Raw genomic sequence first — 25,157 nt, 5'->3', positions numbered from 1 at the left:
AAGGCTGGCTCCACATAATTGGCATTTCCCTCCGGTCAACTCCAACTTTGTTCTGTACAGCCAACGGATGTTGTGCTGAAACAGCTTCTATTCCAGCTTCTCATGCCCCCATGATCATGTCGCGGAGGACGCTGGGTGGAGGTCGTGTTCTGGGCAACCCAAGCGCTCTCACATCAGCTCCGTCCCCGCAGCCCAAGCCACGGGTGCTCTCGCCGACCGCCAGCAGCGTTTCCCTAAACTCACAATCCGCATCACAGCTCTCGACCGAAACTCAAGACCTCACTTCCCGCATTTCAATAGAGAATGGCGACACTTCGATATCTGCCGCCCCGGCTGCTCCGGGGGCTCAGCTCTCCTGTCCGATCTGCAGCGAACAGATGGTATGCTTGTTCCCATGCGCTCTTTGTTGTAAATATGTAATGGGATGATACTAACTTCTATTTAGATGACTTTGCTGCAGCTGAATAGGTATCGATCTATTGTTTCCCCTTGTGACGCTTTAACTATGATTAACGATTTGCCGCAGACATCTCGACGACATCCATCAGAACCTGGAAGAGAGCCACCAAGATGAAGTAAAGGACTGGTTCAAAGTTCAAATGGAAAAGGCAAGGAAGTTCCAGCCTCTCGCAGTCTTAAACCAGAAGTTGAAAGGCCTGGATGTGTTCGAGTCAAACGAGAACCAGGGCGCGCCTCTCCCTATCCGCCCACTAGCAGCCCATGCGGGCATCCCTGAACCTCCGAAACTACTAGACCCCGAGGATCTCATAACCAAAGACCACTGGCAGACAAGTTGTATTTACGATGAGTGTCTTGAACCATCATGTGGGAAACGATTGAACGCCACCAACGGTTGCGTGAACTGTCGGAGTTGCGGGAAACTGTTTTGCGAAGAACACACGATGTACCAAATGAAGCTCTCGCGGGCGGCACATCATGAACCTGTACGAGGAATATGGGCCCGAGTATGCGAAACCTGCTACAAGTCAAGAGAGGGCTACAATGATCATAATGGTGAGTACATTGCTTTCAATTCTGAACCAAGCTAAACAGGCAACAGGAATCGTGAGGGACCGAACGGATGCATTCAAGTCAATAAGAAAACAGACCGTCGATAAGGAGTTTTTGGAAATCTCCCGACTCGAAAAACGACTGACCCGTCTCACTCAGCTGTTGGCTAGTCTGCCACCAGATCAAATACACCCCAGTGCAACAAAGCTTTGGTCTCTTGCATGGCAGAATGATCGGCGTAAGGAAATAGAGCAAACGATTGTCAGCTGGCAGGATGATGCCAGTGTTTCACGTTGTCCATTTTGCCAACAGGAATTTTCGGGCTATACTTTTCGCAGACACCACTGCAGAACTTGCGGGCGAATTGTCTGCGGTGATCCGAGTACCGGATGCTCTAGTGAGGTTGGGCTGAGCATTTCTCCTGGTAAGTCCCGAGACGACCCTCACTTGTGACTTTGATCTAAGTTCTAATAGGCCCGACAGCCACCTCTGAGAAAACCAATGGCGATAACCTTGTCAATATTGATGTAAGACTGTGCAAGGACTGCAAATCGACACTGTTTGATCGACGCGACTTCAAAGCGGACATGACGCGAAAGCCATCGGAGATCAGGGCGTATGAAAACTTGACCCAGTTTGAGAGAGGCATCCGCCTTCATCTACCTAGATTCCAAAAGCTGTTGACAGCTTTACAGTATGTTTTTGTGTTCTGGTATTCTAGTCACTTACTAACGAAATTGTACCAGGGATCCTAGACGACCTCCATCGTCAGCTCAGATTGCAGATGCATCCAAGGTGCGCAAGCGACTGATTGATTCTTTTGCACAGTATAATGTTGCGGCTCGACGTATCCGTGATATGCCGACCAATTCCCCCACGCAACAAAAGCTGCAGCAGGCTATATATCAGCAAGCCAGCAACTTCCTTCATCTTCACATGTTACCTTTGAAATCCCTCCCGAAAATCCTCAAGCATACAACCCCCGCGTCAGAGAGAATACCCAGCCGGACAAGCTCACCCAGTACTCCGGTTAATGGCTCCACGACAGGTCTCCGGCCACCAGAATCTGCTCTTTCGTCCATTAAGTACAACAGCATTGCCGCTAGCGGTAGCAATAGCAGTCTATCCAGCGACACGAGCAGTGCCGTCTCGGCCTTGGAAGCCGAAGAGAAGTCTCTTCGAGACCGGCTGATTGTGCTAGAAGAGCAGAAGTTCTTCGTGTCTGAAATGATCGCCGATGCCAACCGGCGGCGTAAATTCGATGAAGTAAGCAGCCTAGCGATGAACGTCGAGGACTTGAGCCGTGAGATCGATCGCGTTAATGGCATGCTCGCTGGTCTTGATTTTGAAGGTGTTTACACGGGGCATCCGCAGGCAAGTTCTTGACTTGAGTTTTAATTGTTGGGATTGTAATATTTTGTTTTCGTTTACACGCGCTACCTGCACATATATTTCCCTTACTTCTTTTTGGTCCCACACGTCTACTCTCGTTTCCACTTTTCTATATTTCTAATGTTCTGGAGTTCGAGCACTTTGTTTTACGATGATATGTGCATAGCATCGGGCGTTGGGTCTTTCTAGGATATATACTCCGTACAATCAATGGCTTTGCTATACATATACTTCGGGAATGAATTAATAGGTATTCTAGATGTCAACTTGTATACGTCCGTGTTGGATAATTCAATTTGACTAGAAGGTCGCGCAGGAGTCGTGAACCTATGACAAAACAATGGACAATGGAACGCACAAAGCCACAACAGAGCAAACAATCACCACCATGGCGCAAACATATATCACAAAGTATACCACTTGCCCACACATCCATAGAGAAAGAAGTGTATATTTCTTCACAGCTTTAGTAAAGCCTCGAAATCCCGCCATGGTGAATATTATAGAGGAATTGGTATTGAAACGGTGCCGCAGTAGGATGCGAACTAGATCGTGTGGAAAGGAGTTGATATGAGGAAGAAAACCCAAGATGATGGCGGAGCGAAGCGTAGCAATTATATCGTTTAGTCGAGAGATGATCCACGTAGCATTCCGTGTTGGAGAGTAAGCAAAGAGGTATGACAAGTCCTGGGGTCAATTCATATGCCAACGACAGAAATAACTACCATGAAGCCATTTATATAGGTTATAGTTAGTAGCTTCGTGTGAATAAGAAATAAAGGAGCAAAGCAATGAAAATGAAAGATGAAAGATGAAAGAAGACAAGGCCTGGTCTGACATGCTACAATGCCAGCACTGTAACAAACAAAAAAAAAGCGTAAGATGATTCTATCAAGATGTTTCGGGGGTTAAATAAAGGTCCACCCCCTGGCGGAAATTGAGGTTATTCCTAGGGCCTATCTTGAAAGCGCGTCACCGTAATGACCAACATCAAATATGTTATGTACTACGGCGACCGATCCCATCATTATTACAGGCGTTTCATTTGTTATCTTTGATATTGGGAACTAGATCATCCAAGTTTATAGAATGCCTAGGTATTAGTTAGTTATGTGACTCTAATAAGTGAAGAAACTCGGGCGGCCACCTCCTCCGAATGGGGGTTTACCAGGTTACCAGGTCACACAGTACTGATATTTACCAGCAGGGTATACAATATAGGTATGATCAATACCGGTGACCTGGTGAGCGAAACACGTCCTCCGGCGCCCGACGCAGATGATGTTTGAACCGTTCCCAACCAGACATTACATACTGTAGCGATGAACATTGACACAGGACGTCGTGCACTTTCAGCCTTTCCAAAGTTATGAAACTGTTCAGTACATTGGTTTCAACCACGGACGTCCCTCATTTCAGGACCATCACGGTTACAATCAACGACCACTACCCTTCCTCCGTTTCGCGTCGTTCGCACAGTCACGAATCTCTCCGAGCAAATGACAACACCAAATCCTGATTACGAAGACTTCCTTCGTCATACGAGTAGACGATGGCTCTGGGGTGAAGAACAGCAGCTTAAGGACAGGTATAAGGCCTTCAACGTTACTGAGCTCCAAAGCCGTTCAATCAGACAGCTGTATCTCCATGACGAAGTTGGCTGGGGGAGGATATAACAAAGTCTTTCCGTTTGATCATGAATGATGGAAAAATAGTGTTTACTCGTATACCAAACCCAAATGCCGGCCCAGCGTTCTATTCCACCGCGTCCGAGGTCGCTACCATGGAGCTTGTAAGTTTACCTCGAACCTTAATCGCGCGGCGGCTATTCATGCTTAACCTAGACTCGAGATGTCCTTCAAATTCCCGGGCCCTGAATCTTTGATTGGAGTGCCACATCAAATAACGCCGTTGGCTCGGAATACATCATTATGGAAGAAGCATCTGGTACACAGCTTGGAGTCGCCTGGGATCAGCTGAGTCCGGACAAAAAGCTTTCCATTATGAGGGAGCTAGTGACTATCGAGTCAAAGATGCTTGCGGTGTCATTTTCGCAGTACGTCCATTCGCTCATTCACAAGCCCATGCGTAATCTGATCATCTCGTCAGCTTTGGCAGCATATATCGCGAGCGATGCAGTGGAAGGTGCAGTTCCAGCCATGCTCACCAGCGGAGTTTCCTCTGAACTCAAAGAGCGAGTATACAAGAAATTCAGTATTGGGCCTACCGTCGACCGAAGCTTTTTGAACAAGGAGCGCTCGTCATAGCATCCTCGCTGTAGTACTTCGTGCTAGCGTCAGCGCCAGCAATCATAAAAAGAGGACGAGGCGAAATCAGGTAGTTGAAAGCATAGGCGTCGAAGTTCGCCAAAAGATCCGCACTTCTAGTTGCAAACAGACCAGGTGCACATTCATGCTGACCTCGCGGTGTTTTGTAGTATTCTGCCAATTCTTTGGCAATGGGTGGGTATTCCGGGGGGGCATCTTGAACAGTTGGAGGAAAGGCAGGGCTAACTGGATCCTGTTGACCTTTCGCTTCGGTGAGTCGAGCCTCGTTTGCAGCCTTGATCGACTACTGCAGCATCTCGGGACCTCCCATTCCTTCCACAAGGCCTTCTCTTGTCATTCGGCCAGTTCAGACGCCACTGACGGTTGCAACTCTCTTCATTCGTTGGTCAGTTTGCGCGGCGAATGGCACATAGCCACCCGAGGCACAGATACCAAGAGCTCCAATTCGTTCTGGGTCGACGTCTTTGCGCAGAGAAAGATAGGTAACACCGGCCCTGACATCCTCGGCTCGTTGGGCTGGGTCTTCGAGATACCTTGGCTGGCCCTCGCTTTCGCCTTGGTAGGCGGCGTCAAATGTAAGGCAGATGAACCCGGCAGGTGTCAGGACTTCCGAATAAACACGCGGGGCTTGCTCTCTCACTCCAGTCATAGGATGGGCGATTATGACCGCCGGGTACTTGGTATTGGGGGAGTACCCAGGAGGGAGGAACACATCGCCAACGAGCTTGATTCCTCTGCTGAGGAAATCAACTTTTTGAACGGAGCTCATAGTGGAATTGAGATTGTTGTTTGACTAGGTGTGAAAGAACGATAAAAAGAGAAAGATATAATTGCGATATATATGTCTTTTGTCTAGTATCACTGTTCAATGGGAAGCTTTTTGGGATTGATACTGATGACACGGAACTTACTTTAGTGCCCTCTTAACTCCAAGATTGACGTCACAAAGTAACTGTCGGTGTCGACGGGATAATCCAGAGAAGTATATACTCACTCTATATAGTCCTGGCTGTGGGTCTCCACATTTATTCATTTACGAGGTGCACAAATTATAAGATTGCACCTAGGGAGACATGGCCACGATGGTATGCAAATCCTAGTCTAATAAAATTTTGTATTCGGAGGCAAACCCTGCTTTTGATCCTCGCGCTGGTAACGTATATCAGTCTTCTATAATTATAGGGGCACAATGTTGAACGAGGGGAAGACTTACCAGTATTTCTCCAAAGCTAGCAAGCAGCTTGGCTTCATGCTCGCATTCCAACTGTCCTTTCCGTCCCATCGAATCTTGTGTCTTTAAGGACATTGCAACATCAAAATCTATCCACACCACTCGCTACGGTCGACTAGGTACAATAAGGATATTTTTCGGATAAACATCATGGTGATTGATAAGAGCGCGATGGATTTCCTTCATCCCTTGGATGGCCAATTGCAGACGCTCTTCGGAATAGTTAACACAGTTTAATTCTTCGGCACCTTCTAAGTACTCGAGTATGATAGCTCTCGGATGCATTTCATCGGTTAAGAAATGGTCGAGGTGCGGGCGAAAAGAGGATGGATCGAGGCGATCGATATACCCATAGCAACGTGGGACGAGCCCGCTTTCGCATACATCGAAATTTAGCAAGTTGGTATAGGCGTTATATTCACAACGAAACCGATTCAAATCCCTGCCGTTGTCTGCAAATCCTGGATCTCCATTCTCATCGTGGAACTGCGACCGGTATTAGGCTCAAGTCCAATGCTAGCGAGAGCCACTCTATGACCCACCAGTTTCATTGCATAGCGGTTGCTGCCAAGATTGATCTCATAAATCGAAGAAGTGCCTGAGTGTCTGATGTCTCTTTTGATTGATAATAACTTAATGTCCGAGTCAAGAGGCGGCAAACCCATTGTTGCTGATCATAAGGTGAAGCATGAGGGTGAGGTTCCCATGGTTATCCCGTCCAGGGCTGCCCCGAATTCAATATGACTAAGCGGGTGTGACCCACCAAGCCTTCCAATCTTGATATAGTCCGGTCTTTGGGAAGCTTCTCTTTCAGGGTTAATCCTTGGCGTGTCAGCATTACATTATTGATGACAGGGAACTCAGCCCTTGACCTCCGCGGTGCTTGCTTTCATAAAGTGCAAAAGAAAAGAGCAAAAAAGAAATCTCAGGTTTGGTTTTAGGAATAGCCGAACGCGGGGGTCGAACCCGCAGCCTTAAGATTAAGAGTCTTACGCTCTACCGATTGAGCTAGCCCGGCCGGGCTGTTGAAGAGAGCAGCGAAAAAGTGCTCCATGGACGGAAACAAGGTCTTTGGTAGAATATAGACATGCAGGTGGCGGTCTTAGCGCATCCTGCAGCCCGTTGAGAAGCATAACTGTATATGACACTGTCATATAGGGTTGTATAACTACTTGAATGCTATTTTAATTTAATTATACTGTACCTGGTGTTGGTACATTTGATGGCAACGCAAACCTCTTCAATAATCTCTTGTCAGAAAATCATCCGACATATATAATTACCCTCCCCACACTATCATTCCGTCTTTCCTTCCCTTTCTTTCGCTCAACTCTGCTTTCTTTCGTCAACCTCCATCTCCGTTGATGAGGACCACGGACAAACCCAGTTAAGTGCATCCATGGCACGGTGGTTGGCAACTTGGACTTACACCGAGGAAGCACATCTAAATGTAAGTTTTTCAGTCGGATCAATACATAGCTACCGGTCATATTGAGCTAATGATTCTTAGACATGACCGTCAACTCTGATCATTCGGAGACGAGACTGCTGGGATTCAGCTAAGGTCCCCAACGATAGCACCGACTGGACCTGGCGAGCGCACTTCACTTCTCTCTCACTTTAATTTCCATCTACTCCTCTGCTCTGAAAAATAACCCACTTCTTCGTCGTGGCACACCGAGTGATACCCGAAACCCTTTGTCGAAGCTTGAGGATGATCGGCGTCGAGAAAGTCGCATGGTCCGCAATATACCTGGCACAGTACACCTCACATGACCTAGAAGTTTCCTAGGATCGGGAGGATATACGAAAGGGGGAGGCCGAAAGCTTGCGAAGACTTGATGAACACAAAGCCTACATACAACTTCACTCTGGCAACCCAAGTTCGCATACCAGGATTGTGCAATATTGTATATATTGCAATGCTCAAATCTGATTTGTGGGTCATATCAATGGATCATACGTACAATACAAACCGCTACGGTCTTCCGTTACTCGCCATTGTTGGCTTTGCAGCCACAGGATCGACTTTCCATATTGGATTCGCCTTCATGAAGAACGAGAAGCAGGACACATACGAACTCATCCTTGACCGTCTCGCCGAAGCGTATGAATCGCTTGGCCTAAAATATCCCCCTACGATTCTCACAAATAAAGAAGAGGCGTTGATGAAAGCCATTGAGGCTATATTTCCTGACACGAAGAACATGATTTGTATCTGGCATATCAACATATGTCTCTTGTCCTATTTATATCACCAAGGCAAAAGACCCCGATGCCCATCGCATTTCACTGGCTCCCTATCCCAGCCGCAAGCTAGGACGACCACCGAGCATTCTTTCAAAGTTTCGAGAGCAAAGATCCAAAATACATAGCCGCTGTGCTAAAGACATGAACTATATCATATAGATGAGGTTCACTCGAGAAATCTTCACGGCTACGGCCGATGACCCGATCAATCGGCCACTATCTTCATATGAGTTACTGTTGGATGCCTGCATGGACCAGATCCCGTTTGTACATACTAGAGAGATAGCTCTCGCCCTTTTCTCCCTATCTATCAGCGCACATCCGAATCAGATCGCAGACTATTTTCTTCGTTACATACACTATAGTTTAATTCCAATTATTACTCAATCTAATGTGGCATTTGACTCGTACTGCTAGAATCCAAGCAGCCGGTAAGGATGAAGAGGATCAATCAACAGAGCTAGCAGACACTCCGAATGTTTTTTGAAACGATGACATTTCTGCAGCTTTATCCCAAGCCAGTGATCTCGAGAATCATGAGAAAACATGGATGAAGTGGAATTTCATTCATTGCGGCCAAGAGGCTCAAACGGCTCTCCCAACACGACACTTGTGCGCGCCTCGAGTTTAATCCCGAGTTTTCAACCCGGGGAATCATCTGATAACGAAGCGGGGACCATGTCGGCCCAATCTGAAGACGCCTTATCCACTACGGAGTAAAGACGACGGGAATATGTATTGCTGCTACGAGTATGAAGAAACCGAGCGATATCGGAGACAAAGAGTAGAACTCGAAACTGACCCTGCAACTGGAACGTGCCTACAACTAACTACATATAGCTAGTAACTAGTTAGTCAGTTGTTGATTCTTGCCATATTCATTAGGTGTGAACGACGCTAATAAGGGTCCAGGCTAGGGCACGGATGAATTAGCCCAGCTTCAGCAACTTCCTACAATATCATAGGCCCACGAAGCCCCTGGGAGCTCACACCATGCCGTGCAATATCGGTATAAGCCTCGAACAACATAATATTTAAAATAGTATCGAATTAGAAACTGTGCCGCGCTTAGCCAGTTAATCTAAAAGAAATGAAATATATGTCAAAAATGATGTGATTACCGCCTTTACCGATGTCAGTTTCCGCCTGCGCAAAGAGGATACACAGAGCAACACTCAGGCTAGACAACGTCATCCGGCATAGCTAGCTCGTTTCAACTGCTATCGGAACATGCGCCACTAGCAAGACAGAGTGGGACTGTTACTACAAACGGGATAGCGTATGCCGGCCTTTCGCCGGCTTTGATCCATACCATGTACTTAATGAACGCGAAGCGTAATGAATCATGATAACTGACAAAAGCACGTGGATCCCGGTGTGTGAGAATAGAATCTGGGGGCCGGTCGGGGCGGGGCAGTGTAGAATACGTTATTATCGTGTACTCCGTACAAGCCGTTGTTCTAAACAAAGAGCAAAAGGCAAAGAGCAAAAAAGGAAACATTAAAGTTTAGATATATTATAGCCTATCTAACTCCGGCACAGCCAGTCATGACTGATCCTCCGAAACATAAAACGTTTTTTGGACATTCACCCCCTGAAAGAAGGTACCGTTTTTCGGGTTCAGGTCTTCCTGGCTACTTGACCGGCTAGTGGCGGACCCATTTGAGGTGTGAATCGTCGTTACCACGGCATGTTGGTCTGGCCGGTCTAGGTCTGGCCGCCAGTATTGCGGGCCTGAAATGGTGGAGCGGCCTCCGTTGATGCTGGAGAGGGGTATGCTGCCGCCGGTGCGCTTGGTTTTGCTCTTGCTTCCTCCTGCCGAGCTGGGATCGCGAAACCAGCGGAATAAGGGTCGGAGGGTTACCAGACTGCCTGCGGCGATTCCGAGGCCGGCTTCGACGTTGGACCAGATTGAGATGTTGGTGGTTGCGTCTGGGAGTGTGGTGTTAGTTGTTGATCATTTCACTTATCGAGTGTGTATAAGAATAGAAACTCACATAGGAAGTCGACATCCTTGTAGTCGTGCAAGAAAGGAATGCGAATGATGACTGCTGCGCTCGCGCTAAATCAATAGGTCAGTACTAAGTCTCATTTTAGGGTTTCCAAGGGTAGACATACATGCATCCCATTCCCAGAATACCCGCCAAGGCAGACTTGGTCCTTATGTTCATCTGCAGGTTCCACACCAGGGCAATCGGCAAAAGACCCAGGGTCAGATCACAAATTGTAGCAGTGATACTGTAGACATAGGCCATGGCGATGATATGGTCCAGCTCCATGCAGGTGCCATGAACATTGGCATGAGGGTTCGAGTAAAGGCGAACTCGTTGCCAGAAGAACTCAACCGGTTGGCATTGCAGCGTCAACATGAACCAGAAGACCAGACCAATCGTACAAGTGACGGCAATGACAGCCCATAACACGAGTTTGTGGGGATTAGAGACTGTCAAGCGGAGGAGCGCGAACGCGATGGAGATCTTGGCTAGTGAACAGGTCCACACATAGCTGGTTTGACCGAGCCACCACCACTTTGGGAAGGTTTAGCATGTGATTTTCATCTTGGAATTGAAGGTGGACATACAAACATTGCGGTTTCCATCGTACCCTTCTTCACGAGATCATCGGATCTCTGGCCCATTCCATATAATGCGCCAGTGATACCGCATAGAGCGAACAGGATGTTCAACAGCTGCAATTCAATCAGTCCGGTTTCAAGTGCACATGAAACTATCATACATACCATGGCGCATACCATAAAGGTATCATCCCAGCCAAAGGCCTTGACAAGGCGAATGCGCACGAAGCATCGTAGAACCACGGCAATGAATGAAATTCCAAGAAAGACAGTAGTAACGATAAAGATTGACTCGCTGCGGCCTTCGAGGGGCAACATCTTGACCGGGAGAATGAATGTATGGTCACCAATTCATGGCCCGTATAGTTTCCCTACCAAGTATGCAAGGATATCCGAAGGAGCAACAAGAATACGATATATTAGCGAGAGGAAATTACTACCCTAAGGGAAAATCCGCTACCATGCAGATCAAGCCTTACGATCACGAGCATCAGTGGCGAGAACGGGCTACAACATGAGAGGGGCCATGATACTATCCTAGTTGTTTCGATTTTTCTAAAAAAAAGAAAAGAAAAGGCGAAAAGGGTTAATTAGGTAATTAGGCAAAAGAAAGTCGCCCCGTTTAAAAGCCTCCACGGAGTCAATATCCCTGGCCAACGGTGATATGCATGTTGGTTAAGATGGGGTTAGACAGCTGCTGGAACCTTGGGACCGTGAAGGTTTCACGTGTGGGGGAAGCAGGTCGAGAACTCAAAATCAAATCAAAACGGCAATCCCTTCCAATAACACCTCCAGCAACCAAAGTTCTTCATGCAAAGACGGAATCTAGCCTTCAAAGAGAAGTCGCACCGAACTTGTGGAAGCCGGGCGACTGTTCTGAATACGACGTCGGGAAGCCAAAAAACTATGATACCAGCCCATGGACTCCACTGATTCCCGCCAATCACCTATGACCAGCGGAGTCGCTAGAAAAGATCCCAGTCCGTGATCCTGTGTACTCCGTATATACCGCGATGCTACCGTGATGCTAGTGTCGGACCATTCTACAACGGGAAGCCCTAACCAAAGTTGCCATCCGTCGTCAGGGGAAGCACTCCCGCCTACCCTCAACCTGGCAATCCCAGGGTATGGTACGGAGTAGACGATCCTTGACCAGGGTTTGTGACATGCATTGCCAAGGAAACTATTGGCAAATATTTGACGATATTCCCGCACTTGCCCGAGATCTCGAACAGATGGACTGATGGACATGAACTGATCTGGAGTTTCGATATCGAGATCTGATTGATACGCAAACCGTCTCCTCTTAAGGGGGAAGACCTTCAGATGGTCCAGTCACCAGTGTGAGACGAAACACTCGATCAGCGGGGACCTCGGCGGAGGTGGTACGATCTGCAGTATATTGTGTCGGAAATTACCTGGCACTAACTTCTGACCCACAACATCCCGACAATCTTGCTGTCTTTGGACCATTCTCTGACTACCTATATGTCAAGCTGCTATTGTATCAGTATGAGCACTACAATACTATTGTATATCTAGCCTATATTATCCTGGCCTTATTGTGACAATATATGATCACCCCGGGATTTACTTATACTCCTAGATCACAATCAAATATGGGTCTCAGTGTACCCGACTCTCAGGCCACCCTTACCATCGGTAAAGAATATCCTTGGCGCACGGGGTCTTCTGGGTCAGGCCCTCTGGACCTAAGTGCCGAGAGGCTATTCTCTCTAACTTTGGATCGCGGTATGGAGTACGGTAGAAGATGGAACCCTTTCTATTTTGGTAAGGATATGACAGATCAAAGTTAAAACGGCAGATATATAACCGGGTTATCTCCCCCTGACCTCGGCATTTCGGGGAACACTTACCTGTGGGGCTGAGATAGAGGCTGATCTACCTACTCAAGTGTACGGAGTACTCCGTACCAAGTCAACGGGTCGTGATACTGCCCTCGGTTGTACATGCTCGTCGCATATGGAACGAGAGCGAGCAAGCGAACCGAACGCGCGGTATTGGCAGCAGAACTTCAAGCTTGCTATGACGTATGCTGCGAGTTGTCTTGCCGTGTCCTATTATAGACCGACTGATCTACTTCTTACAAGGGTCCCGTTCGCAAGCTTACGATTTATAAGCGCGACGCTCAGATCTCGACCCCATACGCCATGCTCTACCTAGGTAGATTGACCAAAACAGTGAATTCGCTACATAATACAAACTCGCATGCTGGAATGAACCCAAATCGAATATTTACATATTAAGTTGCACAGTGCACATGTTTAATCCAGTGGTAAGGCCTCCAGGGCAAACTTACTTCCACTGAGCAGGCTTGGTAGCCTGGAAAGCCTTGAGGATGGCGATCACCTTCTCCAAAGCAGCGACCTCCTTGGCCATCGCCACAGCGACCTTTTCCTGATCCTCACCCAGCTTCGCATAGAAGTCCTTACGGTATGGTGTGGCAGACATGGCCGCGCTGAAGATGGGCTTGACGAAGAAGGAGTGGTAGGGCTTGAGGGTGTTGCCGTAGGCACCGCGGAAAGAGTCTGAGAGTTCCGCGGAGGAGTTGTCGATGTTGTTACGGAGGGCTTGGACGGTGAAGTCGAGGCCTCTGTGAGAAGAACAATGATTAGTCAATGGTTCATGCAGATTGTGCAAATCGAAGAGATGCCATTGCAATTGGCCATTTCACGATCGAGACATGTGAACATACCGGACCAGCCAGACCAGACCTTCGGTGGCGACATGCTTGCCGGTCTTCAATTCGTTCAGGACAAGGGCCTGCAGGGTCTCAGACTCTGCAGAAGCGGCCTCTTGGCGCTCACGGACTTTCTGGTGGGGTTTTAGAATGGGTTGACACCGGCGGTATAATGTGGACGAACCTTGATGTTGCCGAGCAGGTCATTCTTGACCGGGGTGAAAGCGGCAGAGCCAAGCACATCTAAATGTTCTCTGCATTAGTTTGAGGCAGGTCTATGCAAGGGAACAATACGCACCGAAGAGAGTCACCAGTGACTCGGCGGCCTCGAGGAACTCCGTGGTCGAGATGCCATCGTCCGCACCAATAGGGACATCGGCGAAGGACTTGTTGATGGTATCAAACCATGTTCCGTCAGCAGGGATAGCAGCCATTTTTACAGAATAATTCAAGTAGAAGATAGATAGTGAGAGAAAGAGAAACCTTGGAAGGAGCTTAATCAGGGGACCCTTGGATATTATCGACTTCACCGCTGCTGCCACGCAAGCCAATGGCGGGGCACGGGGGATGTGGAGACCACGGGAGGATGCAAACAGAGTAAACAAGACCAACGCGGTGAAGTGTCAACAACTTGTTTGCATCGTTTGCAGCGTTTGACCTGGCAGCGACGTCATCGGACCATATCACATGGCGATCGAAAGTTCTGTGCCTGGGCCATCTGCTTGCTCCTGCATATGTCTGGTGCATGCCATTTGGTCTACCAGGGTACTGCATAATAGATTGACATGAGCTCTCCACCAGACGGGGCCAATGGCTCACGACCAGAACCCGACTCCCGCCCGTCATACCATGAAGATTATCATGGCTTGCGGACTGGCTCATACACAGACCAGCAATTGGTATGTCACCATCCTTTGAGTTGAGTTGCAGAACTGATCTATTTCTTGACAGCGTCATGCTTCTGCCAAACATTTGCACATGACGAACCGGAGATTTTTCGTTGGTCCAATTCCAGAAGGCTGGCTGCACGGTCATCGCAAGTCTTGGTATAGGTCTCGACTGAAAGTCAGAAACTATACATCGCATGCCGTCACGTTCTCTGCAAGCCCTATTGCGGCCCATTACGAGGAGCACAACGATCAGCCCACCCCAGCGTCACCCGACTTGGATGAGCAGGTCGCTTTGGCACTTACCAACACAAGCACGGATGATGCTGCTGCGGAGCGATGTGATGAGATTGAAGGAGAAACACAAGAGGCAGAATCTGCAGCAGAGCCTGTGGGGGAACTGAGGACCCTAACCCACCCTGTAGCTGAGGCCAGCGGTGACGACCCCTTACCCACAGAGCCGGCAGACGACACAGAGACTAGAGAACATAGCGGGGAATACGACAGAGCAAACACCGGGGATAGCGAAGGAGACAGCGGCGAAGATACAGACAGCACCCCCAAAGCCAGACCAAGGGGGCAATACGACATAGACAGCAATGATGTTGCTTCATCTTCGTTTGTCACCGCCAGAGAAGAGGCCCCCAGCCCTGATACCAGTCGATCAATACCCACCGTACGATCTAGCAGTCTGGAACCGCCTGAGCTGCGACCAAAGTCCCCGGGCTCACATCATACAAATTTGGCCGGTCATTCTTCTCCCAACCCTCTAACCATCAATACATCCATAGTTCCAAGCGAGGCCGATTCGACAACTCAGCTGATTCAAAACAAGGACACGGACAAGGGGAAGCATAAAAGCAAGCTATCTGGCGTATCTCGAGCATCGCTTCAACACCACGACCCACAAGATGAAGATGATACTGGCGAAGATGCGCGAATCCAACGGAGAATCCCTGCGAAGGTGGCAAAATACAACCTGGGTGACAACATCAGACACAAGGAGCAAAAGATGCGCCATAAGATTGCAAAGACCCAAGGTACTATGTCTGCCAAGCGACCGCACCGCCGGAAAGTGCAGGACGGAGAGATTGTCAAAGCAGAAAAAATGCTGGTCTGCGTGGAGGAGACTCTGCAGGACAGACTTCCCGCCGATTATACCGAGAATGACAGTTTGCGCATGGAAACGCGGACCGTGGATAAATGGCGAGAGTTCCTCGTCGTATGCCGCAAAAGCTCTATAGAGCATGCGCCATTTGCCATTCAGATGTACCGCACTCGCGTGATTCCTGATATGCAACGTGCGAACAGCAAAACGCCTCCTTATTACGAAGTAAAGCTTAACCACAAAGATACCCATGTTAACTTCTATTCCCCTCTCGACAAGACCATCGTTATTTGGCGTCCCCGCAAGCATGGAACCAAAATATTTATCCTTCGGCCAAAGTCCTCGGCGCACTCTGCGGAATGGTACACTTTCATCCGCCAGGTGCTTGGATGGCGGCGTCCCACCTCCCTCCCTATTCACGTCCCTGATCTGGGGGTTTCCCTCATCTTTCAAAATCCTTTCGGTCGGATAGAGGAAGGGCTGAAAGCAGATGATTCTGATACGGAGCACAATCCAACTGTTAACCGGCCAGCCGTCGATGACAAGTTTGCTGCCGCTACCATCATCCGAGGATGCATGGATATGCTCGAAGGCCGTGCCGAGTGGGCCGAGGTCTTGAAAGCTTGGTCCAAGACCGAGAAGATGGGACTTGCTTGGAAGCGGTACGACCGACTTGAGTGGGTATTTGGAGTCAACGAGGAGAAGATGTATGGGACCATTGGGATGCAGTCATCCCACGAGCTTGAGCTACGACCAAGACATCATTACTCTACTACAATCAGACACCCGGATGTACAGGAGGAACCTGCCCCGATCGAAGGATTCCTAGTCCGTCTCACATCCCAGAAGGGTGTGCATCAGCGGATGAACAAGATGTTCCTCAAACGGCTGTACTTCTTTACCCAAGATCATTATTTGTTGTTCTGTCGGCCAGCCAGGGCATTTCCCCCGTCACCGCCGAAATTTGATCCCCCAGAAGAAGGAAATGTACCAAGTGCCCGTGAGATATTGGATCAAATGCCGCTCTCTTGGGATATCGACCCTTATCCCCTTGAAAGTAACAAGATTAAATGGCTCTCCAGCGGCAATCGTGAGTTCGTGAAACGACACGATGAAGAGGCCTTTGCGAACGTGCAGAGGAATGTACACAATATCAGCCAGGCAGATGGGTATATCGATATGTGTCGGGTGACAGAAGTCCGCAATGTCTATCGTGGCAGCTGCCCTGCTGATCCCAATATCGGGGAAGGACCTGCTGTGGACTTCAATCCCCAAACCAGAGACTCACGACGGGATGACGGGGCAACGCAAGAGTTTGACGACGGTAGAACATTTGAATTGGTTCTAAACAATGGTCTTGTCGTTCGACTGCAGGCGTACGATGGTGCCACACGGGACGAGTGGGTCAAACGAATTGATGCGCTGGTGAAGTATTGGCACATTCGCTGCGCGGACGATGCCACGGAGCTGCAGGCCGTACGTCAGCGCAATCTCAAGCTGTTGGGTATCGACGAAGCTATGGAATCCGTTTTCGGACAGTTCGCGAAGAAGTGGGAGGTGTCGAAAGCCGAGGCATCTCCACACTTGCACAACATGTGCTCGCTGTCTAGTTGTCGGACTATCAAGGTATGTAGCGTAACATCGGAAATACATGCACCCTACTGACAACATCAACAGATGTCCGGCACCCTCTACCGCAAGCCCCGTCGCCACACCACTTTCTACCAATGCGATGTCATCCTTACAGCAGGCAAGCTGTTAATTTTCCGCAGCACACTGCGCCGGCGAAATGGCACCGTGATCCCACACATCCATCAAGAACTTGAAACATCCATCGAGCTGGAAGATTGCTATATTTATTCTGGTCTAATTACCGAAAACGACTTGCTGTATGCCAACCAGACATTCGACAGCAATAACCCTGGTGTGCATGCTTTACCACGGGTGTATCTCGATTCAGATGTCTTCACAAGTCACGATGAGGATACTGCTATCACCTTCGTGATCTGGCAACCCTTGAGTAAGAGCTACTTCCGAGCCCAGGAAATAGGGGAAGAAGGCAAAGCCAAACGATCCTTGCGTCATGTGTCCACGCTGGGCAAGCATGGCCGCACCATCGTCTTTAAAACACGTAGTCGTGTGGAAAAGGACCGTTGGGTGATGAGTATTTCCTCGGAGATTGACCGTCTCCAGGAAGAGAAACATGAAGATATACGGCTTGTTTCTCTAGATCGCTGATTCATTTCCTCAGTTGTCTGCATTTCTTAGCCATTCAGTTCCTGTTTTATAGCGCTTCGTCTTCACTTATTTTTTCGTTCTCGCAAACTTGCTCTTTTCGCACACGCATAGCACAGCATTTTACTCAAAATAGTAATATAATGATATCTACAAGGCTCCCTAATATATGTACAAGGCCCAGTCAAAATCGCTAGGAAATCCAGCACTATCAACAAATACAAAGGCCAAGATATACGCCAAGCCCCATCTATAACAAATCAATTCAAAAAAGGCTGCTCGAGCTGAACAGCATCCTTCAGAACACGGTCCCGCACACTCTGTCTATACGCCGCATCATCCGACGCAGACTCCCCCTTCCCCTTATCAGAGTCCCAGTCCGTCCAATTCAGCCACCGCATCCGCGGTCCCAGCACCGCAAATACCTGCCCCGTAATCAGACTCAGACTAACAGGCCCGTACGTATTGCTATCCAGCGTCTTCCGCGGATCCTCCGCATCACCCTCCAACCAGACATGGTTCCAGGGGACAATCTGCGTTTTCCGCAGACACGGCTCGCGAGTCGTGATGCGGTCACCTGGTAGACCGACGATGCGCTTGATCGCGATATGAGACGGGTTTGCAGGGGAGCTATGCGTAATATATCAGTATTGGCTGCACGCGACTCAAAAGAACAAGATATAAAACTCAAAATCGAAGTAAAAGCAAAGCAAAGCAAAGCACTCAACCCACCGGAAAGTAACAATCATCCCCCGCTCCAACTTCCGCTCTTTCTTAAACGGCAGTATAGATCCCCACGGCCACATATTGACCATGACCATATCGCTCTTCGTGTGCGTCTGCTCATACTCCTCGTTCAGGTATGGTGTCATTGACGGCCCGCGAACCCACATCACCTGCATTACGTGTTCTGGAATGAAGAGCGCGATCGGGAGCATCGGTACCGCCCAGCTGAGAGTCCTACATGCTCGTCGGACTGGGTATGGGAGGGCGGAGAGGCGTTGGCGGAGGTTCGTGAAGAAATGGGAGATGAAGGGTGTTCGTTTTTTGGAGAGGGATGGACCCTCGTATGTTATAGGATCTGGGATTTTGGGCTTTGGCTCTTCGTGGACTTGCACTCGGTACCGTGAATTCGGGGTTGGTATTCCTCTTGGCCGGTGTGGTTTTGACATTTTTTGGTGTTGGGCGGAGGGCGAGGGGTTGGGGGGTTTGCGGGGGGATCGGTTTTGTTGGAGATGGGGTGTTCAGTGAGGGTTGTTGTGTTTCATTATGCGGTTTTGGTTATCGAGAGACTTGCAATTGGAATTGGAGTGAAGTCATCTCGAGCTGGAATCGTGATCGAGGCGCGATCTGATAGGTGTTTGCATTGTTTGCATTCACCTGTGGACGATCTCAGGAATGAGATCGTAACTAAGATACTTGTCTACGTCGAGATAATACAGAGAGGAAAGAAGCTGCTTACAGGACTATCTCAACGATAACATCGCACTTACTGATATGACAGCTGTAGTATGGGTACGAACTGGTCAATGTCTCATCTTCGCCTTACGTGTTACCAGTATAGAGAAAGAAACACTGGGACTTACGATTCGTCAAGGAATATTTAGAATATTTAGCAAATCTCCTTCGTAGCTATCGTGGTATTACAGGCTGGCAAAGATTATGTTTCGTTCAGGTCATGTAGTAGCGGTCGTCAATCGTGTCGGGGCATGTACCAAGCAAGGCGAGCAACATTTTAGCATGGCTACTCAAGCGTCGCTGCTCTGAGCCAGGTCCTCCGGCGTGGGAGGTAAATACTCACTATAGTCATCATCAGTATCTGCTCAAAAGCGAGAAATGAATAAACTCACGGAATGAATTCTTCATAGGCAATCACATCCTTCCGCTCAAAGTTGCAGAATACGACACGCTCCAGCTTTCCGGCATGAGGCCCGACCAGGAATTTCCGCACCTCTTTGATGGCATCTTCAGCGGCGTATCGACTGGGATAGCCGTATATTCCGGTGCTGATGGCGGAAAACGCAACACTCTTCATGCCATTTTCGACTGCTAGTTCCAGGCTGCGCCGATAGCAGGATCGAAGGAGCGTGACAGGGTCTTCTTCCTTTCTGTAGATTGGGCCGACTGTATGGATCACACGCTTGCAGGGCAGATCGTAGGCATCGGTGATCTTCGCATCGCCAGTGTCACATCCATCAAGACCGCGGCATTCTTGAAGTAGCTTGGGACCGGCAGCGCGGTGGATTGCACCATCCACACCGCCACCTCCGAGGAGAGAACGATTAGCAGCATTCACAATGCAGTCCACTTGGAGCTTGGTGATGTCATTGCGGACGATAGAGATGGTATTGTTGAGAGACTGGGATGGCGGAAATCTCGAGGACGAAGGAATGAGCTTTTTTGCACGGTACAGAAGTGTCACGGTAGGAATATCAGCCAGAACTAGGATTGAAGACATGACGTTAAAAAATCTAGTCGCAACTGGACCTAAAAATAAATTGAAGAGGAAGGTGTGTCCTACTGGAAGCTCAAAGTGGGGATAGGCCAAGCTCCGTGCACGGGCCGCTCGACGAGGCATGGTCACGCCGTTGTGTTTATATGAGTTGATGACTTTTACTAGAGATGGAGATGTAAAGGAGAGTTGATATTTTGATAGAGAGTGGTATATATATATGTAGCCTGCTTTGAAGCAAACAACCTTGGTGGTACGGTGAAACCAGCGATGCATCAGCGCATCAATGCATCAAATTATATATATTCACACATACATAAGATCAAGCACAATACAAGAGGGAATAAGACCAAGATCAAATGTTTCCTTATCCTATATTGGTAAAATCAATATGAAAATATGTCCCTGCTCATGAGTCAAGCACAATAGCCCTGACAAATAACAGCCTTACCATAACTAGAACCTGACTCGGTCTGATACAATACCCATCTCCATGTGCTTGTACTTTCTACCCTGTACCTTGTACTTTGTACTCACTCCGCACGAGATAGTCAGGATCTGTTTCGAGTTATCCCGCTGCAATGTACTCCATGCGGCAAGCTGCATTGCATTACCGCCTGCACCTAGCCTAAAGAGACGCTTCTGTGCCGCTCAAGCCTCGGGCCCAGGACTCCTATCATTGGCCCTATAAGATCCGAAACAGAAAAGGTACGGAGTAGGTCGACCCGAGAGCCAGGCCCAGGGAGTTGGCATCGTGGACAGCAGTGGAGGGGCCAGCAGGCGACGAATTGATTGGCGCCAGACCGCGGTGACACATGGATGCCCTTTTCCCAGTGGATCAGGCCATCATGCCATACAACACCGATTATCGAAGTTTATGTGAAGTTTCTTCAGAGGTGGAACTCGAGCACGGAGGGTACTATGTATGTACTATTGACGCCCATAAAATAACGCCGGGTTGCTCAAAGGGAGAAGGAGTAGGCGCGTAAATCCATTGCCCACGCTGCCCAGACCGCCGGCGCCCTGACTGCGTTGGGGTTAGGTACAGGCCCCTTCACTCGGTATCGGGGATCAAATTACGGCGTTCATCGGGAATTATTGAAAGTGGAGGCGTGTTTTCTCTGGCCCACCTCTCCCCACCGTGAAGACCCTACCACACCCTGTCAGATCAACCGTGGACCGCCGTTTTCACGGCAGTTCCCCTTTCAACCGATATGACACGGATCTGCGGGGACCCAGCCCATGTGTTTTAGTGTATTCGACGATTTGCCGATCCTTGGGTTATGCTTGTCGATGGCATCTGTTTCCGCTGGGCCCATTGCCACTAGTCGGCCAGTTATCTTCCCCTTGAAGAGACAAAAATAGCATTGAGATAGGTCATTGGCCCATTGGCAGGGAAATGTACGGGGAAAACATAAAACCGAAAATTTCTGGCCGGCTCCGCTTCTCAAATTGCCATCGTACGAGGGCCACTCAGGGCGAACCCGTTCTTTCTGTTAACTTCCATTGGAGATTTCCATAAAAGTACGGAGTATGAGTGAACAAGGATCGGGTGGATACGTGAGATCAAAGCGGGAGGATTTCGTACTTTTGTCTTTGAAGAAACAGAGAAAACATAAAAATACAACTTCGAGGGGAGAAATATGGCATTCTCAGGTTCATGCGAAATTCCAAGTGATCAAATTCCAAATGGCATTCTCTTCAGGCGGAACGTCGGAACCGCGCAGCTGTCAGATTCAAAGCTCTCCAATCAGCGGAAGACTTCCTATTTGGCGTGTGGTAGCTCAGATTCAGGAAAAACTCTATTCGAGATCACCAGCGGGATCCTATTCGTCCAAAGCGATATGTAACAGGGCTAGGCTTGTTCCTAATGCATACGTCAAAAGTCTTGGGTGCATATCCCACCTGTCAAGGCTCTAATGGGCCATACCTGCAGCTTGGGATGTGCATCTGGACTGGACCCTCGATTCGCGCTTTGAGTTTGGACTGGGACATGAATGTGATTGGCGCGGTTGTATCAACCCTCGCATTCGTATATATATCTGTTACTATTGAAATCCCTGATGTTACAAGTCAGGAAGGTGAGAAATGCATTTGCCACTTGTTTGGAAAAAGATCTCCTACGGAGTAGTAATACTAATTGCAAATATCAAGAATAATATCAAGAATAAATATGATAACCTGTTGCCAAGCAACCTCGTTGAAGCTTTGGTCCTAACATCCTTGCTAGTCCTCTGTGTGACAGCGACGGGGAAGGTATCCAATATGATCATCATCCAACCTGTCCAATAGCGAAGCGTTTTGAGCTTCACCGGCATGTGGCGCGAGTCCGTCACTCAATCAGGCCCGGATGGATTTCCGTGCATATGATTTATAACTGCATGTACAACCTTGTTTATAGTACGTGATTGCCTTGTCTGTTGTACAATCTTACAGCCATCATACGTAGATGCCTTTGCAGAAGCACTCATACAAGTTGTGCCGTACTGAGATCTGGAAGACTCAAAGTGCCCGAGAGATCGCCGAAGGTCAACCATATAATGTATCGCGCCATCCTCTATCCGGTAGCTGGAATGAAATAAACCCAAAAGGCAAAGAAACGGCGATCTGCTTAAAATAGATATGCTTGATACCTCCCAACGGATGCACACTGCAACATTATCAAGCCCAGAAATGACAACCCCCCCACACGGCAGCAAATCTCAAGACAAATCCAGCAACTGTGCTCCGTCTCGACCCGCAAAAAACAAAATCCAATTTCGCACACATTGGAGTACGTATATCATTGCAACCAGCACAGGCCCAACGGCAGATAACTCCCGAGCTCCGCACCAAAACGGACTCCGTAAATATAATGAACACAATCTCGGATATTCCAGAAATGGAGCCCCATGGAAAGATGGAAACCTGGAGGGAATAATGTCGCTATCCACTCGGGATCCACCGGCGGATCTTAATTAATCCAAGCCGTTCTTCTCATTTCCTCGTGTGGCTGAGTATAGAGTAGCAGATGGAGTTGCAATCTCCCCAATCTCTCAACCTAATCTCCGTTGGCCCTCGGCTCCGGCCTGGTTAGGCTGAGGTGGGTTCGAGATTGAAGAAGGGTTTGTCAGGCATGCTGCTTAGCGGCTGCAATATCCATCGTAGATCGATGAATCGGGTCTGTCTTCCGTAGCAGAAGGAGATCGTCGTGAAGACGCTATCAATATACCATTCACGTACTTTGCGCGCTGCTAGTCCGTTCCGACCTTTGCTCGGAGATTTCCCAGGCGATCATGGTTTCTTTCGGGATTTGTGGAGATGCTGGACCTGCCTTCCTATTTCAGGTGTAGATGGAAGTAAAAACGGCCACTAATCGTGTTAATCTCAGGAGAACCTTTCGCGTGAGCTAGCCCGTCTTAGGCTAGCTAGAGGAAAAAGAAAAAGAAAAGGCAAAAAGGAACTTCCAAGAGAAACCCGACAAGCCAAAACCCGAAATCCTTCCCGCCGATCGAAGCGGTCTATCTTATGGGCTTGGTGGAGTCTGGGAACGGTCCGGCTGGATTTCCCCGTTTTCCTTGGTGGTGATTTCCCCTTTGTCACCGTGGAGATTCTAAATGTCGGTCTGTCGATTATAATCCACATGGGGAGAAGAAGGAGTAAATCCCTGAGCTGTTGCTTGGACGATTGAAACGTGCAGCTGTCGTTGAATCATAGAGGCCAGTGGGGATTCAACCCATACTCCGTATATGACTTGGGGGAATATCACCATAATCGTATGTTGATTCTATAGAGCGGGCCCTTACCAATAATTTGACCGAGCTAATAAGACATTCCCAACTTTAGGATATCTAGATCTAACACTTCGATGAGGAGTTCGGTCTAATCTGTAGCCCAGTAAGACACACTAAGACATCTTGCATCTTGCAGGACATCACCTCCCGTCATATCGCCTATCCCTTTCCGGCCGTGTCAGAACCCTGCTAGTCCCCAAACCGAGCCAGTCAACGTTGGTGCCGTTCCTTTGCCGTACGTGCAGATTGGCGTTGCAGATGTGTCCTGATTTCCAAGACCAAACCCCCCATCTTCCCCACCGTGCCGTCTCTCCTTGGTCAATCCCTGGACGGGATCGGACCCTCTCTTTCTTCTCCCTGCCCCCCCCTGTCCTTGTCCTTTGGTCAACTTGCAGCTGTCAACTTACTCTTTCGAGCCTACTCCGTCCAGATCGGAGAGATCCCCGGGAACGTCCCCACCGGGCGAATTAAACAAATCTCCTGAGCCGCCACATTTCGGAGTCGCGGGTGATGGCATGATGTGTGACTGGGGCTATTGCCGGAGATTTTACTATGTACGGCGGACGTGAACCGTGCTGGCCTTATAATATCCGAGGGGGATGTTTCTTTTATTTTCGGGATTGAGATCACCTTCTTGATTATTCTTGGCTGATTGATGAATCTGTAATCTGAGATTGGTTTCTCCATAATAGTCTTGGATCATAGATCAGATAGTTTGGGAGGTTACCCCCCTTTTATGGATGATATAGTTTGATAAGTTCAGGATGTCGGAGGAAAGGGATAGTCCTCCCTCGACGCGCACTAAAATTGGGATCGCATCCTAAACTCTTGCCAACTTGAGGAAAATGAGTTGTCGCTCATCTCTTTCCGGTTAGGAGTCTGGGATCGTCTGTTTATCGCGTGTTCTCCACAATTGGTCGGAAACATCATAGCGTGCTACAACATTCCTGGGATTGTTTTTGTCAGACTCGACGAGGCCAGGAATGTTTGAACGGTCTGGAATCTGGCTAACGGGCTGTCAACGGTCTGTCAACGGTGTCGATCAACTTACTACGATCATGGCTCCAGTTGTCTCCATCATCTCCAGTGGTCCCCGTTGTCTCCAGTTATTTTGTAAAGTCATTTCTGCAAAGGCAATGATTTTCCTACTAGCGGTTGTACCGTAAAGTAAAAGTAAATAGGAGGAAGACGCGCTTGGCCAAGGATAATCTCGTAGAATCATCTCATTGGTTACTACAGATAAATTTCGGCGCA

General features: G+C 48.6%; 9 protein-coding genes across 9 annotated transcripts; 3 read left to right on the top strand and 6 right to left on the bottom strand.

The window, feature by feature from the left end:
- Window positions 1-116: 116 nt before the first annotated feature.
- Window positions 117-2,397, top strand: LCP9604111_1796 (uncharacterized protein; the record flags this gene model as incomplete). The annotated part of the gene is made up of 6 exons (XM_039069201.1): window positions 117-380; window positions 446-468; window positions 527-1,014; window positions 1,061-1,435; window positions 1,495-1,705; window positions 1,758-2,397. 6 exons carry the CDS (start codon window positions 117-119, stop codon window positions 2,395-2,397), a joined length of 2,001 nt encoding a protein of 666 aa, XP_038931923.1.
- Window positions 2,398-4,334: 1,937 nt separating this feature from the next.
- On the top strand, window positions 4,335-4,670 carry LCP9604111_1795 (uncharacterized protein; the record flags this gene model as incomplete). Its single annotated transcript, XM_039069200.1, has 1 exon — window positions 4,335-4,670. One exon carries the CDS (start codon window positions 4,335-4,337, stop codon window positions 4,668-4,670), a length of 336 nt encoding a protein of 111 aa, XP_038931922.1.
- A 367-nt stretch (window positions 4,671-5,037) lies between these two features.
- On the bottom strand, window positions 5,038-5,460 carry LCP9604111_1794 (alpha/beta hydrolase; the record flags this gene model as incomplete). The annotated part of the gene is made up of 1 exon (XM_039069199.1): window positions 5,038-5,460. The coding sequence occupies one exon, from the start codon at window positions 5,458-5,460 to the stop codon at window positions 5,038-5,040; it is 423 nt and encodes a 140-aa protein (XP_038931921.1).
- A 332-nt stretch (window positions 5,461-5,792) lies between these two features.
- On the bottom strand, window positions 5,793-6,587 carry LCP9604111_1793 (uncharacterized protein; the record flags this gene model as incomplete). Its single annotated transcript, XM_039069198.1, has 4 exons — window positions 5,793-5,840; window positions 5,905-5,985; window positions 6,046-6,408; window positions 6,465-6,587. 4 exons carry the CDS (start codon window positions 6,585-6,587, stop codon window positions 5,793-5,795), a joined length of 615 nt encoding a protein of 204 aa, XP_038931920.1.
- A 3,131-nt stretch (window positions 6,588-9,718) lies between these two features.
- LCP9604111_1792 (uncharacterized protein) lies at window positions 9,719-11,065 on the bottom strand (the record flags this gene model as incomplete). The annotated part of the gene is made up of 5 exons (XM_039069197.1): window positions 9,719-10,104; window positions 10,170-10,234; window positions 10,291-10,700; window positions 10,754-10,861; window positions 10,913-11,065. The coding sequence occupies 5 exons, from the start codon at window positions 11,063-11,065 to the stop codon at window positions 9,719-9,721; spliced, it is 1,122 nt and encodes a 373-aa protein (XP_038931919.1).
- A 1,998-nt stretch (window positions 11,066-13,063) lies between these two features.
- LCP9604111_1791 (GLTP domain-containing protein) lies at window positions 13,064-13,882 on the bottom strand (the record flags this gene model as incomplete). Its single annotated transcript, XM_039069196.1, has 4 exons — window positions 13,064-13,361; window positions 13,464-13,582; window positions 13,633-13,691; window positions 13,747-13,882. The coding sequence occupies 4 exons, from the start codon at window positions 13,880-13,882 to the stop codon at window positions 13,064-13,066; spliced, it is 612 nt and encodes a 203-aa protein (XP_038931918.1).
- A 351-nt stretch (window positions 13,883-14,233) lies between these two features.
- On the top strand, window positions 14,234-17,681 carry LCP9604111_1790 (sporulation-specific 71 family protein; the record flags this gene model as incomplete). The annotated part of the gene is made up of 3 exons (XM_039069195.1): window positions 14,234-14,347; window positions 14,400-17,069; window positions 17,121-17,681. The coding sequence occupies 3 exons, from the start codon at window positions 14,234-14,236 to the stop codon at window positions 17,679-17,681; spliced, it is 3,345 nt and encodes a 1,114-aa protein (XP_038931917.1).
- A 257-nt stretch (window positions 17,682-17,938) lies between these two features.
- On the bottom strand, window positions 17,939-18,850 carry LCP9604111_1789 (putative mitochondrial inner membrane protease subunit Imp2; the record flags this gene model as incomplete). The annotated part of the gene is made up of 2 exons (XM_039069193.1): window positions 17,939-18,308; window positions 18,411-18,850. 2 exons carry the CDS (start codon window positions 18,848-18,850, stop codon window positions 17,939-17,941), a joined length of 810 nt encoding a protein of 269 aa, XP_038931916.1.
- A 576-nt stretch (window positions 18,851-19,426) lies between these two features.
- On the bottom strand, window positions 19,427-20,136 carry LCP9604111_1788 (macro domain-containing protein; the record flags this gene model as incomplete). Its single annotated transcript, XM_039069192.1, has 2 exons — window positions 19,427-19,478; window positions 19,529-20,136. The coding sequence occupies 2 exons, from the start codon at window positions 20,134-20,136 to the stop codon at window positions 19,427-19,429; spliced, it is 660 nt and encodes a 219-aa protein (XP_038931915.1).
- Between the last annotated feature and the right edge of the window lie 5,021 nt (window positions 20,137-25,157).

Source organism: Penicillium roqueforti (assembly GCF_015533775.1).
Source record: "Penicillium roqueforti strain LCP96 04111 chromosome Unknown scaffold_02, whole genome shotgun sequence".
NCBI lineage: Eukaryota > Fungi > Ascomycota > Eurotiomycetes > Eurotiales > Aspergillaceae > Penicillium > Penicillium roqueforti.
The sequence above is the reverse complement of the archived record's forward strand: the minus strand, read 5'-3'. Positions and strand labels throughout refer to the sequence as shown.